The 14,749-nt window shown below is 39.2% G+C and overlaps 2 protein-coding genes across 3 annotated transcripts in view; both read right to left on the bottom strand.

Annotated features, from left to right (window-relative positions):
* PAK2 (p21 (RAC1) activated kinase 2) overlaps nucleotides 1–4,536 on the bottom strand; it is an 88,713-nt gene extending 84,177 nt beyond the window's left edge. For both annotated transcript variants that reach the window (XM_040621394.1, XM_040621393.1), the window contains exon 1: nucleotides 4,403–4,536. The gene's annotated coding sequence lies outside the window, so the exon portion shown is untranslated. The remainder of the gene's footprint in view (nucleotides 1–4,402) is intronic.
* Nucleotides 4,537–6,764: 2,228 nt separating this feature from the next.
* PIGX (phosphatidylinositol glycan anchor biosynthesis class X) overlaps nucleotides 6,765–14,749 on the bottom strand; it is a 35,435-nt gene continuing 27,450 nt past the window's right edge. Inside the window, exons 5-7 of the mRNA XM_040621730.1 lie at nucleotides 11,983–12,196; nucleotides 9,937–10,037; nucleotides 6,765–7,307 (exon numbers count right to left, since the gene is read on the bottom strand). Coding sequence (XP_040477664.1) covers nucleotides 7,164–7,307; nucleotides 9,937–10,037; nucleotides 11,983–12,196 — 459 coding nt within the window. The 3' untranslated portion in view covers nucleotides 6,765–7,163. The remainder of the gene's footprint in view (nucleotides 7,308–9,936; nucleotides 10,038–11,982; nucleotides 12,197–14,749) is intronic.

Raw genomic sequence — 14,749 nt, 5'->3', positions numbered from 1 at the left:
CCACGGTTTCTCTTTCTGCAGTTTCAGTTACCAGCAGTAAACTACTGCCCTGGATCCCACTTCTGATGTATTGCCAGAAGGTCAATAGTAGCCTATCGCTACATCACACTGCCTACGCCATTCACCTCACTTCATCTCATCACGTAGGCATTTTATCATCTCACATGATCACAAGAACCGTGAGTACAGTCTAATGAGATATTTTGAGATAGACCACATTCATATAACTTTCATTATAGCATATTGTTATAACTGTTCTATTTCATTATCAGTTACTATTGTTAATCTCCTACTGTGTAATTTCTAAACTAAACTTTATCACAGGTATGTATATGTAGGCAAAAACATATTAAATATAGGCTTCACTCTATCTGTGGCTTCAGGCATCCACTGGAGGTCTTGGAACATATCCCCTGTGGATAAGGGGGGATTACTGTAACATAAACAACCATGAATAATGAAACAAAGTACAATGGACTGTATCATGACGGTTAAAAAGATGAAGTACAACTATATGTATGGAGATGGAAAACAATATGTAATAACCACAACTTTTATTTTTTTTTTTATTTTTTAAAGATTTTACTTATTTATTTGACAGAGATAGAGACAGCCAGCGAGAGAGGGAACACAACCAGGGGGAGTGGGAGAGGAAGAAGCAGGCTCATAGCAGAAGAGCCTGATGTGGGGCTCGATCCCATAACGCCGGGATCACGCCCTGAGCCGAAGGCAGACGCTTAACCGCTGTGCCACCCAGGCGCCCCTGTCCTGTTTCTTAATAATCTTCGCTACTTTCCAAATTTTCTATAAGAAATATGCATACTTTTTAAAATTTGAAAAACTTGTATTTGAAAAACCTGTATTTTATATCAGTAATCAGTAGCAAAGCTTTTTTTCCCAAAAAAACAATTTCTAATTTAACAGTTATGGTCTCAGAAAATTGATCCTGAGATCCCAATCTCTTCCAGAAAGCACACTCTTTTTTAAAAGATTTTATTTATTTGAGAGAGTGAGTGAGTGCACCACGCAGGGGGAGGAGCAAAGGAAAAGGGAGAAGCAGACTCCTCACTGAGCAGGGAGCCGATGCGGGACTTGATCCCAGGACCTCAGGACCATGACCTGATCTGAATGCAGACATTTAACTAACTGAGCCACCCAGGCGCCCCTCCAGAAAGCATTCTTAAATCTAAGTTTGGAAGCATAATATTTGCTACACAAGCAATTAAATGTAAAACCTATTTTATTTTATTTTTTAAGATTTTTCTTTTATTTGAGAGCAAGAGAGAGCCAGAGAGAGAGCACGAGTGGGGTGAGGGAAGGAACAGACTCCCCGCTCAGCAGGGAGCATGATGTGGGGCTGGATCCCAAGACCCCAGGATCATGACCTGAGCCTAAGGCAGATGCTTAACCAAGTGAGCCACCCAGGCACCCCTAAAACCTATTTTAGAATGGAATATTAACTAATCTTTATTAAGAACTTAAGCACTGTATTTGTAAAGTACTTTACCTGCATTATCTCATTTGCTTTAAATAGCCCCATGAAATTTGTATTATATTGTTATTACTATCAATCCCCATTTTACAGAAGAAAACCAAGTCCTGGAAAGAGTACATGTCTTATTCAGGGTCAAGTAGAAGAGCCGTCATTCAAACCCAGGTCTCCAGCACCTAACCATTTGAGACACATGGAATGGTAAGTACTAATGTACCTCAGAGATAATAATAGGCTAGAACTCTGAAATCCCTCATGAATGTTCAGAATGACTATTCTTAAATAGGTTAGTGATCCTAAAATGAAGAAGTAGTGAAAATTCTGATCGCAGAAGAAAACAATCAGTATTTCTTCAAGGCAATGGGGGCAATTTTTCCTTGTCTTTCTGCTTCTACCAAGGTAAAAGAAGGATACAAGGCCCAACTCAGATTTGTAAGTAACTTACCTGCCCTCTGACTAGTCTGGAATTAGCCCTCTAAGTAACTGGAAGGGTTTTTGAAAACAAACCGATCAGAATCCCGAAGCCTTAAAGCCTTGAACAAGACCAGTTTCAAGTTTTAATCAAGAGGAGAAATTTTAAAAAGTCAGAAGAAACATTACACTCAATTATTAGAATCGATATTGACAGAAGAAACAGGAATGACTTTAAAGTATCTACTTACTTTATCTTTATCTATTTGAACAAGCTCTTTTTTAAAAAGCGTAATTAAAAAGAAATATACACCACTGTTAACCATGCCTATTTGGAAACCTGCCTATCATAAAGATCAGAGAACCACTGGAACCCCTAATTCATTTGTTTAGTAGATACATTCCAAATACAAACTTACTGTTACGTTATGATTTGGGGTTTGCAAGGTTAGTATTAAATGTCACAAAGTCCAGAAGAATAACACTCTTTTTGAATAATGGTAAACCAGGAATCAAAGCCCTAAGTGAAGAGGAATATCCAGTAACTCTTCCTTGGTAAAAATATCTGCTTATAGAAGAATGGACAGAGAAGCTGACATCAACAGACCAAATTTCACACTCCAACATTTCTATACCTCAGCCCCTTTGGCCAACAAGACCTCTCAAGTTAAGGACAACTGACACTATCAAATGGCAGTATTAAAGCTCAGTACTAAGTCACTTAGGTAAAAGTGGAGTATTTAGTGAAAGCAAAATTCACTGAATTTAGATTAATGTCTTTCACCAAACCCTGAAAGTGGGCTTAAGACCTACATATATTACAGGTCAAAAACATTTGAAGGTTCATATTTCACAATGTAAATCAGTGTTCTTGGTTGATTAATAGCTAGAAAGACTTAAAAGCTAAGGATGAAAGAACTGCCTTAAATCAATACGCTGTATTGGGGCGCCTGGGTGGCTAAGTCCTTGGGCGTCTGCCTTCGGCTCAGGGCGTGATCCCAGGGTTCTGGGATCGAGCCCCACGTCAGGCTCTTCCACTGGGAGCCTGCTTCTTCCTCTCCCACTCCCCCTGCTTGTGTTCCCTCTCTCGCTGGCTGTCTCTATCTCTGTCAAATAAATAAATAAAATCTTTTAAAAAAAATCAATACCCTGTATTAATAGAACATGAACAAAGCTTTCCATTTATATGTATGCATATATATATATATTTCCACATATCCATAAAAGATACTTAGAAGTTAGTATGAGTATGTTTTACAAATGCCACAGACCTTCTGACAAAGTTGACAAGTTCTAACCTGCTTTAAAAATTACTATTCACTGCCTTCATCCCAATCTAATTTTATTTAATGTTATTCTTTTGGATAACCCTACAAAAACAAAAGCCCCCAAGCAAATTCTTGTACATTTCAATATCCTGCCTACTTATAAGAGCGGAAGAGTCAAACAGAGAAGGGGAAAAAACGTGACGTGCACAACCTTGATCCAAAACACAGCTCGTCGTAGTCTAATTTTAGGCCTAACCATTTTGATTGTCTTTTACAGAGGTTAAAAAGAAAACAAACAACTATAGATAACTTGTAAAGTAGAACTGAAACAATTAGATCAATGGGAGTTGGCATGATTTATCCAGGAGGAAATAAATCACGCTCGGAACTGCCTCGAGTATTCCAATTAAAACGAAGATAAAAGGACCACACCAACCGACAACAGAAATTACTTTTCACACTTTAGTTCTGGGATGACTTTATCTTTAAAGAATTAGCCAAAAGGCTGAGTCCACCGGAGACTCTGTAGCAACGTCCTACGTGTGTTGTTTTAAAGAAAGCCAAACATGGAGAAAAGCCAACCTTCACCTAAATTACCTAAAGAAGCAACTATTCACCTCCTGGCTGAAGATCAAACAAGAATCACGAGAAGATCCGAAAGTTTTGTTCTTAGGCAAGGCCCTCAAATCCTCGGAAAACTATACTTTTCTACTAACGCGTAATATGGAAGAGATTACACATTGTAGTTTAGAAAAGAGTAAAGGGACTAGAAACAACACGCCTAACCAATGAAACTAAGATGACCAGAGAGGTAGCAAGGAGGGGCTGGGACTCAGTAAGACAGGAAAAATCGAGGACTAAAACTCGAGACGCGAGGTCGAACACTAAAGTAAACTGAGAACAGGAGGACCGTGAAACGCGAGGGAAGGGAGACCGAGAGTGGGCAGAGCCTGTGGCGCGACACGGCCCTGGGCAGGGCTGGGTCCAGGAAGAGTTAGACTTCGCCAGCCTAGCGAGCTTCCCATTTCGGGCTAAAGCCGAAGAAAACGGCCCTAGGGAGCAGACAATGAGCCACCGCCCCAGGAGCCGCGGCTCCAGGCACGCAGGTGGCGGCTGCCCCGGCGCTACCCCCGGCAGGTAGGCTGCTGCGGGCCGCTCGCGCCGGCCAGGCCTCGGAGAAGGAAGAAGGAAGAGAGCGACGGCCCGCGTCCCGGCCTGTCTGCACACTTACCTCAGGCGAGGAAAGGTCCCCGCCCCAGCGAAGCGCCTCGGTCCGAGCTCCCGGCGGGCTCTGGAGCCGCCCCGGGCAAGCGCGCCGCGCGGGGCAGGCGGGGACGGAAGGGGAAGCGGGGCGGGAAGACAAGCCGCGCTGGAGCGCAGTCGCTGCTACCGCTAGGCCGAGCGGCAGCCGAGCCCTGCGGGCGCCGGGAGGGGAGGGCAGGGAGCCTTCGGCAATGGCGACGGCCCGGGCCGGAGGGGAAGCGGAACAACCGCCGCCGCTGCGCGTGGCCACAACCCTGGGGGAGGGCGACGGCGGGGAGCGGGCAGGGGCGGGGCCAGAACACCGCCCCTCGCCGGCCCAAGCCCGGAGCGCCACGGGGCGGAGACCCGCAACACCTCCCGATGGGCGGGCTCGCGCGGGGGCTGCTGGGAGTCGTAGTTTGGACACGGGCATCCCGCTCTCCTCGCTTTCTCTCTTCTTTTTTTCCTTCTTGGCCATGGGAGGGGCGGGGAGAGTGTTCTTTAAATTGAGAAAGAGAGACAGTCCCTCATTTAATTTAGCATTGTCTCCATTCAGGTCTGTGCCAAAGATGCTGACCAACATTACTGTCATATAAATCTGCTACAGTGTATTTGTTTCTGGGAATTCATCCATTATCCATTTTGCATTTTACTTTCAAACTCTTACTATGTCTTGCTGCTAAAGTAAGTCCCAACTCCTTAAAATTAAGGCCTTCATGTTTTATCCAGGGAGGAGTTCGTCAATGTATTCACTAATTCTACAAACATTTGAGCATCTAAAATATATCACTTAGGTATCAGGGATACAGGGTGGACATAAATCACTTTGCCTTTGTGGAGCTTACAAATATGCAAACACGATAATTAACTAGTGATATCTGGTATGAGAAGAAAACTGGGGAGATTCTTTTGGATTGGGTGGCCAGAGAAAGCATCTTTAGGGAGGCAACATTTAAGCTGAGAATAGAAGAGAGGCATGAGAAGCTCCTAGGAGAAAGCATTATAGGCAAAAGGAGGAAGAAAAAGGCTTGCTATGATCAGTTAAGAAGACCTGTGTAGCTTGAGTTTATTGCAAGAGTAGTGTACTGTGAAAAAACACTACAGTAGACAAGATTCAGGTCAAGAAGGATCTTGAATGCCATGCTAAGGAGTTTGGATTTATGCCAAGAAGCTATTGAAGAGTTTCAAGCTGGGGCATCTGGGTGGCTTAGTCGTTAAGCGTCTGCCTTCGGCTCAGGGTGTGATCCCAGCATTCTGGGATTGAGCCCTGCATCAGGCTCCTCTGATGGGAGCCTGCTTCTTCCTCTCCCACTCCCCCTGCTTGTGTTCCCTCTCTTGCTGGCTGTCTCTGTCTGTCTGTCAAATAAATAAATCAAATCTTTATTTAAAAAAAAAAAGAGTGTCAAGCAGGGAAGTGAAGTTATCTGGCTTATACTTCAAGATCACTAGATTGCTATGTGGAAAATGTAGTATACAGATGCAAGAATAGAAGGGAAATGAACTAGAAAGGCAGTAATCTTGGCTGATACTAGGGACATAGTGGAAATGGAGAAGGTAGCTAGACTGTGCTTATGTATAGATGTAGAATAAAAACCCCATGATGTAGAGAGAAAGGAATCAAAGATCAATATGGCACACTATTATTAGATAACCTGAAAAACAGTCCCATTTATTAAGCACATTGAAATGCTGGATAAAAAAGAACATCCCTTCAAAGGCATAACTAAGCTTTCAAGAAAGAAAGAGTGATACCTCTGATAGTCTTCCAGACTCCACACAACCTAATGTGGGGCTCGAACTCAAAACCCCAAGATCAAGAGTTACATGATCCACTGACTGAGCCAGTCAAATGCCCCATGCCTTTTTATTTTTTAATTAGCTCATAGCACTTATTTTCTAATTTTCCCCCAAGAAAAATAGAATAAGAGCTTTTGTTTAAAAAAATTCACTGAAGGTACAAAAAAGAGGGGCACCTGGCTGGCACAGTCCGTGAGCATGTGACTCTTGCTCTCAGGGTCATGAATTCAAGCCCCAAGTTCGGCATGGAGCAAAAGATACAAAAAAGATTTTTTTTGTAAATGTACAACTTAATAAAACATACTCTAAAATGACAATCTGAATTGTCTTCCTGACAAATTCAGTACTAAATCAAATCTAAGTCTTAGTACTTAGTTTCATTAAACCAATTCATATATTCAAAACAGTATAATAAAATACAAAAGGAGAATGGAAATGCTTTAAGGAATAATCAATCTTGATATTAATATTTCTTAGCTTTCCTACTTTGTTTTCTTTAAACTCTGGATGAATAACTTTAATGTTTTCACAAAATTAATGTTTAAATAAACTGATTCATCCAAAATATTTTATTCTTGTTTATAATGATTTTCTCAATTTTTAGCTGAAATTAAAATGCTTCTGTTCATAAAATGAGAATAATTTCTCTGTAACACATGAAGTACTCATTTTCATAACCGAAATGAAGATAAAATCACTTTTCACAAAATAAATATTAATTTGACAAAATTAAGTTTCCTCTTCTATTGGCACTTGCTTGAAGATTATCAAAGGTCTATACAACAGAGCACTAAATTCTGGAATTGGTTGAAAATGATCCAAAATTTCCTCTAGTACACATAATTTTAGCCATAAATGAAGACAAAAGCAAGGACATAATTCTAGAAGAACACTTCTAATCCCAATAAATAGGTCTTATTTAGGTTTATGGAAAGCATTAAACTCCATAAAACTTATAGGGAAAAATGGCCATATTTGAAAACAGCCACAAGGATCAGAGTAGAACACAGGATGGTAATGAGCAGAGTCACAGAACATACTAAAGAGGTGTGTATAGTCAGTCCCACTGGAACCTGTAGAGTCACATTCTTATATACCTACAGAGAGAGGGAGAGAGAGAGAGAGAGAAGTTAGAGACATTTAAAATGCATGCCCTAGGGTGAGACCACTATTTCTTTGACTTTTAACTTAATTTTTTTCTTGTACTATCTTTCGGCCAAAGCTACACTACACGTAACATTATTGTTTGAGTGATTCTTTTGGATTCAACATTTCATTTAATATAACAGAATCAGACTCAATAACAATAATCCTTAAGTTCTCATTAGTTTTGACTTCTACTTTCTACCGATGCTGGCTACCTCCCATTGTCATCTCTATAATCAATATAAATATTTACTTCCTTTTACTACGTTTCATATTAGAATATAAAATTTTCTCTCAAAGTCCTAAAGGAAAACATTAAAACAACAATAAAGCTAAAGTATCCATTCACTCGTTTGTTCTCTCTCCAAAATACCTTTAAAAAGCTGTTATTCACAAATTACACAACTGAATGTGTCTTTTACTGTTAAAACATCAAAGTTGTTGTCATCCTGACCAGCAAAACAAGTTCTCCTACATTCAACATGGTTTCTATTTTCTATTTGGTTTTGAAGATAAAGGGGGTCAATTAGAAACTCTAGGAAATTTTATGGTTTAAAATAGGTTTTTAAAAACACTAAAATTTAGTTAACTTGGGAATGCTCTTATTTTTGGTTCCTTTTCATAAATATCTAGAGTATAATTTCACAGCCCAAACAAATGTTACCAACATAATCTGTAACAAAGCCACCTGAAAATTATCTTTCCAAAAAATGGTATCTTAAATCAACAAGCCTTAATGTAGCTCACCACCTTAGTAATGGTCACCTATTTTTCTGGTATATGTAAACAAGAAATGTTAACACACACATACAATTCAAAGGGCTTAATTATGACCTCTTCTTTCAAGTTACATGGTCTAAAAGAGCACTGAATTCAAAACGTTTTAATAGGGTAATTACTTATTTCCTAGCAATGCACACTACCAATATTTTAAATAAATAAATCGTAAACACTAATTATACTCTTCATTCACATAAGAAAATCACATGTAGGGGCGCCTGGGTGGCACAGCGGTTAAGCGTCTGCCTTCGGCTCAGGGCGTGATCCCCGTGTTATGGGATCGAGCACCACATCAGGCTCCTCCGCTATGAGCCTGCTTCTTCCTCTCCCACTCCCCCTGCTTGTGTCCCTCTCTCACTGGCTGTCTCTGTCAAATAAATAAATAAAATCTTTAAAAAAAAATAAAGAAAAAAGAAAATCACATGTAATTCTCCAGATGTATTTTAGAGTTTGAAAAAAGATTCGGGTCCCATATGGTAATGGAAATCTACTCAAAAGCAACTCTATATTGCAAAAGATATTAGCACAGTCCTACATCTCACCAATTGTCAGCTCTAAGAGAGTTCCCCATTACAAAATAGCAGTGCTTTGAAGTAAGCCTTCACCATAACGAGTTATTTCCTAGGCTAGCTGGTAGACAGATTTCAAAGCAACTCCAAGGAAGATACTTCAAATCTAAATATCTACATATGAACAAATCTGCTTTCTGTTTATCTGACTGACAGTCTGTCTGTGGTTTGACATTTTAAAATCATTTTACTTTTATTGCAGGCTCATTTGACTCCTTGTAAAAGTAAATGGTAAAAATGATGACACAAATTGTGCTATTCCACCAAAGAAGCAGGCCTTGAAGAGAATTAGGGTCAAAGAGAAACACAAACGGATATTACAAGCATCAGTTAAAATGCAGCTCATAAAAGAGGAAGGAAAGGACAGAAAAAGAGGGAAAGAAAAGAGATGGTTGTATAAGACTCACCACGCTGGAGAGAGGGAAGTGGACCATGTTAACTAAAGAAGGTAAAGAGAAAACTGTACACTCCTTAGACAAAGCCAATGTTAATGAAGTAAGAATACTTACCTAATTTATTAACTGAAAACAAGGTCGGAAGTCAAAACTGTAAAAATGGCTGGCCACAACCTGGATTTAGACATATAAATAGCAATACAACTGTCTAGAAACTCTATCGCAGTTGAAATACTACTACTTGGAGTCTTTAGTTCCTTTTTCTCACTTGTTCTGTGCCATATAATGAAGTTAACGAATTGATTTTGTTGTTCAAAAATTAATAGAAAGTTCTAAATAAAATAAAGTTGTACTGATGAAGTAAAACCAAGAATGAATCCAGACCATACCACACACAAAAATAAACTCAAAATGGATTAAAGACCTAAATATGAGACATTAAACCATCAAATCCCTGGAAGAAAACTTAGGCAGTCATTTCTTTGACATCAGCCATCGAAACACTTTTCTAGATAAAGTAAAACCAGATGGACACAGCACTGTGTTTCGTTGCCACTCCACACCTTTAAAAAGCATATTAGCTATACTTAGGCTCTGGACCAATGAGGTGTGGAACTAACCCTAAATCTCTCCAGTCCCCAAATTAAATGATTCTATGACTCTATAGAAATGAGGAACCACTGTTGCCATTAGTAGCAAAGAAACAACATTAAAAACAAACAAAAAACAGCTTTCAATGGTAGAATATAAAATGCTAATCCCTTAAATGTGGCAGAAACATTATGAGTTTTAAATAATGCAGCATGATCGAAAAACAACATAAAATATTAACTTACTGATTTATATTTCATATTGTTCCATTGGCAGATATCCTTATTCTTCAAAGCACAAGGAGCTGCCACTTGTTTCTGAGCCCAGCATTTCAAAATTGGAAACTCTGAGAAAGAGTGGTAGAACATCGTATCAGAAAACCAGCATCTGGACTAGACGCTAGGCCAGTCTTTCATGTTGAGGCATGAGTACTCAAACACTTTGCTACACAATGTACATGACCTGAATCTATCTATCACATGCTGTTTTACAACACTGCAGAAGCTAAGCATGAGTTCTTAACAAATCCCATTACAGTAAGTGCCACTTTTTTTTTTTAAGATGTTATTTATTTATTTGAGAGAGAGAACGAGCAGAAGAGAGAGAGAAGCAGACTCCCTGCTTAGCAGGAAGCCGGAAGTGGGGCTCGAACCCAGGACGCAGAGATCATGACCTGAGCCGAAGGCAGACACCCAACCGAGCCACCCAGGCACCCCCAGTAGGTACCATTTTTTAAAAAATTTAAACTTTTTCTGAAGTGTAACATATATTCAGAAAAATGAACAGATCCTAAGCATACAACTAAAAAAATTTCCATAGACTAAACAAACCCATATGAAGAGCATTGAGACAAAAAACCAAACCAAACCAAAACAAAAACAGTACCAGAACCCCAGATGCTCTCTCAAGAGAGGGCACTTTTTCAAACTTTATTTAGAGTAATTAGAAGAAAGAAAACTAGGTTGGATAAATGAATCTAACAAGTTGAACACTTTATTATTTTCTCATCATGAAATATATGATGGCTGCAAAGTATGATTAAAAACTCCCTATCTCCCAATCTTTAGGGCTACTGATTTGTGAATATTCTAATCAACCCAAATTTGGAGACACAACCAAAATCTGAAAGGGGCCTCTTAAAGTCTTGATTCTAGGAAGACTGAAAATGGGGAAGCATAGTTGTTTTTTTTTTTAATTAATTCAAATGCACACATAAAAACAGAAAGAACAATTACACCCAAAACCAAAAACTCATGAACAACAGTTACAACAAAACTAGGTGGTAAAATATCCCCTCAAACACGAAAATCTATGCAAGCGGAGACAAAACACCAACAGCTACAAGTCCTGCAAATCGGCATGAAGAAACAAAAAGCAGCACAGGGGCAGAGGACCAATGGCCAAAAAAAGAAACACTCCAGACATTATATGCGTAGTCATACAAGAACACAGCACCACCTATAGTCTTGTCAAAAGAATCAAAGCTGAATCTGATCACACCTCTGGAGCCAGCAGCCAACTTCCAGGAAACAAAGAGGCTAGATGAACAGCATGAGTACAAGCATCAAAACCCCAACAATGAGAAAGGAGGCAGGTCAACTGACCCACACTTCTTGACAGGTGAATTTAAAAAAAAGAAAGGGAANGAGGGGAAACCTGTAAATTAAGAGACTTAATGGAAATTCATTTCTTTAAATGCGGAAGACAAGGCTTTACTATCTAAGAATGCCCACTTAGGTGAAAAAAGTATAAAGAAACATAAGCAAGTGATTAAAAGTCAGGATATGGGTTAGGCTTAGAGGAAAGGAGGAGGCTATGATTGAGACAGGACACACAGAGCTGCTGCTAGGGTGACTGGCAAAGCTCTATTTCTTTACCTAGGTGGTAGTTACAAGGGTATTTGCTTTATAATAATTTACTAAACTATTTATTTGTGAAGTTTTCCTATATCTATGGTATATTTTACAAACAAAAAGTTAAAAAAGAGGGATGCCTAGGTGGCTCAGTGGGTTAAGCATCTGCCTTCGGCTCAGGTCATGATCCCAGGGTCCTGGGATCAAGTCCCACATCGGGCTCCTCGCTTGGAACCTGATTCTCCCTCTGCCTGCCGCTCCCCCTGCTTGTGCTCTCTCTCTCTCTCTGACAAATAAATAAATATAATCTTTTTTAAAAAAAAGTTTAAAAAGAAAGAAAAAAGAAACCTGCTTTTGTCATTCTTGTCCTTGACTTCAGACTTGCCACCATACATTTATTTTTATTTTTAACCCTCAGAAAAGACTTGCAACCCTCACCTTGGTCACAATACATCAATAAATCAGGGTTATTGACCACAATAAAGGTTTCTCCATCTTTACTATGTGGCCGATGATAGCGGTAGTGCACAGGCAAAAAAGCTTGGAAACAATCAATGCACTGTGAATCTTGTCTGGCATAAATGAGAACTTCGGATTCCTTGGACAAATAGTTGGGAGCTTCTATATTAAAGTCTTCTGAAACCATCACTGCCTGTCAAAAGAAAACAAATATTAATCCAGAAGAAGAAATAAATGAGGAAGAATAATAAATAAAACCAGAAGACTGCTGTACAGATGAACAGAAATGTCAAATTCACTCCCCTTACAGTTTCCATTTCATTCCATCCTCAATTTTAAATAGAAAACACAAGATGTGATCTGTGTTTAATAAAAGTTTGTTTACTAAAAGTAAACTGAGGACATTATACTATGGGGTGTGAAATTTCCCCATAATAAAAATTATGAATTTGTAATATCCTTATCAACCATTGTTTAGTTGACAAAACAGGTACTAAGACAAGAGAAATTTTGTGAATACAACATTATTTAATAAATATGAAAACTATGACAAAAACAGTTAACCCAGTATTGGGCTGAAATGATTGGTATCATTCTGGTAATTTCCTGTTCTTCAGAGAAGCAAGTAAGATGGCAGTGAGTAAGACAGAGCACTGTGGTCAGGAAGTCAGAGCAAAGGTCAGCACTCTGGCCATATTAGGTATAAAAAGTTAAAAGAAAAATAGTAAATGATTCTTTAAAAAAATATATGGTAAAAACCATTTTAAAACAGGCATTCTAGAGGCACCTGGATGGCTCAAGCAGTTAAGTGTCTGTCTTCGGCTCAGGTCGTGATCTTGGGGTCCTGGGATCAAGCCCACGTCAGTCTCCCTGCTCAGCGGAGAGTCTGCTTCTCCCTCTCCCTCTGTCCCTCCCTCCTGCTCATTCTTCTGCTCACTCTCTCTCAAATGAAGAAATAAAAAATCTTTAAAAAAAAAAAAAAGTTTTTCCACTCCAAAAGTAAAAATGCCTATGTGGCAGAAAACAGTGCTAAACTATAATATGTGTATACATCATATATACATATATACATCCACACATATTTATGTATAAACATACATACATTCATACTCACATATATTTATACACACACATATATATAGGCACTATATAATCTATGAGTCTGTGTGTATGTGTGTGTGTACAGACCTATACACACACTATTTGTCATAGATTCTCTATGTGAAACCCTGACATTTCTCTGAGAAAAAAACAGAATTAACTTCTTCCCTATCATGGCAAGCATCCTAATTCTGCTGTTTGACAGTGACACCGAGTGTTGTCTTTTTTCACGTGTTTCTTCTTCTCTGTTAATCACAAGAATAAAAAAATTCATTGGCAAAGGCCAAGGAGTTATATAATCTTATGAATCACAATGAACTTTAATGGTGATCAAATTAAACCACTGTCCCAATGAGGGCATTGTTCTAAGATCCAGCCACTGCTTGAATACTCTCAATGACTAAAAGGGAGGTTATTACATTGAGTCATATCATTTTATCTACTGTGAAAAGGTTATTCCTTTTTTTTTTTTTTAGATTTATTTGAGAGAGAGCAAGAGTGTGGGGGAGGCAGAGGGAGAGGGAGAGAGTCTTAAGCAGACTCAGAGCTGAGCGCAGAGCCCAACACAGGGCTTGATCCTACAACTCCAAGATCACGACCTGAGCCAACACCCAAGAGTCAGATGCTCAACCCACTGTACCACCCAGGCACCCCTATTCCTTTTTCATAAGCAGAAATCTGATGCCCTGGCCTTTAACATTCACAACTGTCCTTGCTTACAGTATCTACAATAAATCTGGTCCTTATTTCACTTAAGGTCTCTTAAACATCTCCACTAAGTTCTCTCCTCCTCAGAGGAGTCATAGTTCTCTTAGGGTCTCCTGGGTGGCTCAGTCAGTTAAGCGTCTGCCTTATGGTCATGATCTCTGGGTCGTGGGATCACGTCCCATTTCGGGCTCCCTGCTTAGTGGAGAGCCTGCTTCTCCCTCTCCCTCTGCCCCCCACCCCCGATTGTGCTCTCGTGCACGCTAAGTAAATAAAATCTTAAAAAAAAAAAAAAGCTTAAAAAAAAATAAAACAACAGAAAAAGGGACACCTGGGTGTCTCAGTCAGTTAAGGCATCTGACTCTCATTTTGGCTTGGATCATCATCTCAGGTCTTGAGAGAGAACCTAGTGCTGAGCTCTGCACTAGGTGTGGAACCTGCTTAAGATTCTGCATTCTCTCTCCCTCTCCCTGTGCCCCCCACCCCCACTCATGTACATACTCTCTCTCTCTTTCCCTAAAAAATAAATAAACAACAGAAAAATATTTTTGGATATCATAGTATAACAATCAAAAGTAATATGGACAATGGCTAGATGCTAGATTTCCCAATGTATGCCAAAACCATCAGTGCAACCCCTAAAAGTCCAGTGACTATACACTGATCTACAAAAATTGTATTTTGCTATTCCATTTTCACCACAGATAAAATAGCAATAACATATTATCAAAAAACTGAAATTATGCATAAAAAAATTCATCCAAAAAGAGCATATACGTGTTAACAGACATGGACCTACACCTTTTCACAACAACACTCAACTACAAGACACACACCACCACAGCTAAGTTAAATGAAGTAAGCTATGAAATTGTGCCATATCTATAACATTTGCTGGATCTTTCTCTTATTACAGCTCTTTCAAAAACAGAAAAAATTC

The sequence above is a fragment of the Ursus maritimus genome, unplaced genomic scaffold (genome assembly GCF_017311325.1).
Source record: "Ursus maritimus isolate PB19 unplaced genomic scaffold, ASM1731132v1 scaffold_4, whole genome shotgun sequence".
Taxonomy (NCBI): domain Eukaryota; kingdom Metazoa; phylum Chordata; class Mammalia; order Carnivora; family Ursidae; genus Ursus; species Ursus maritimus.
This window is presented reverse-complemented; position numbering and strand designations above follow the sequence as displayed.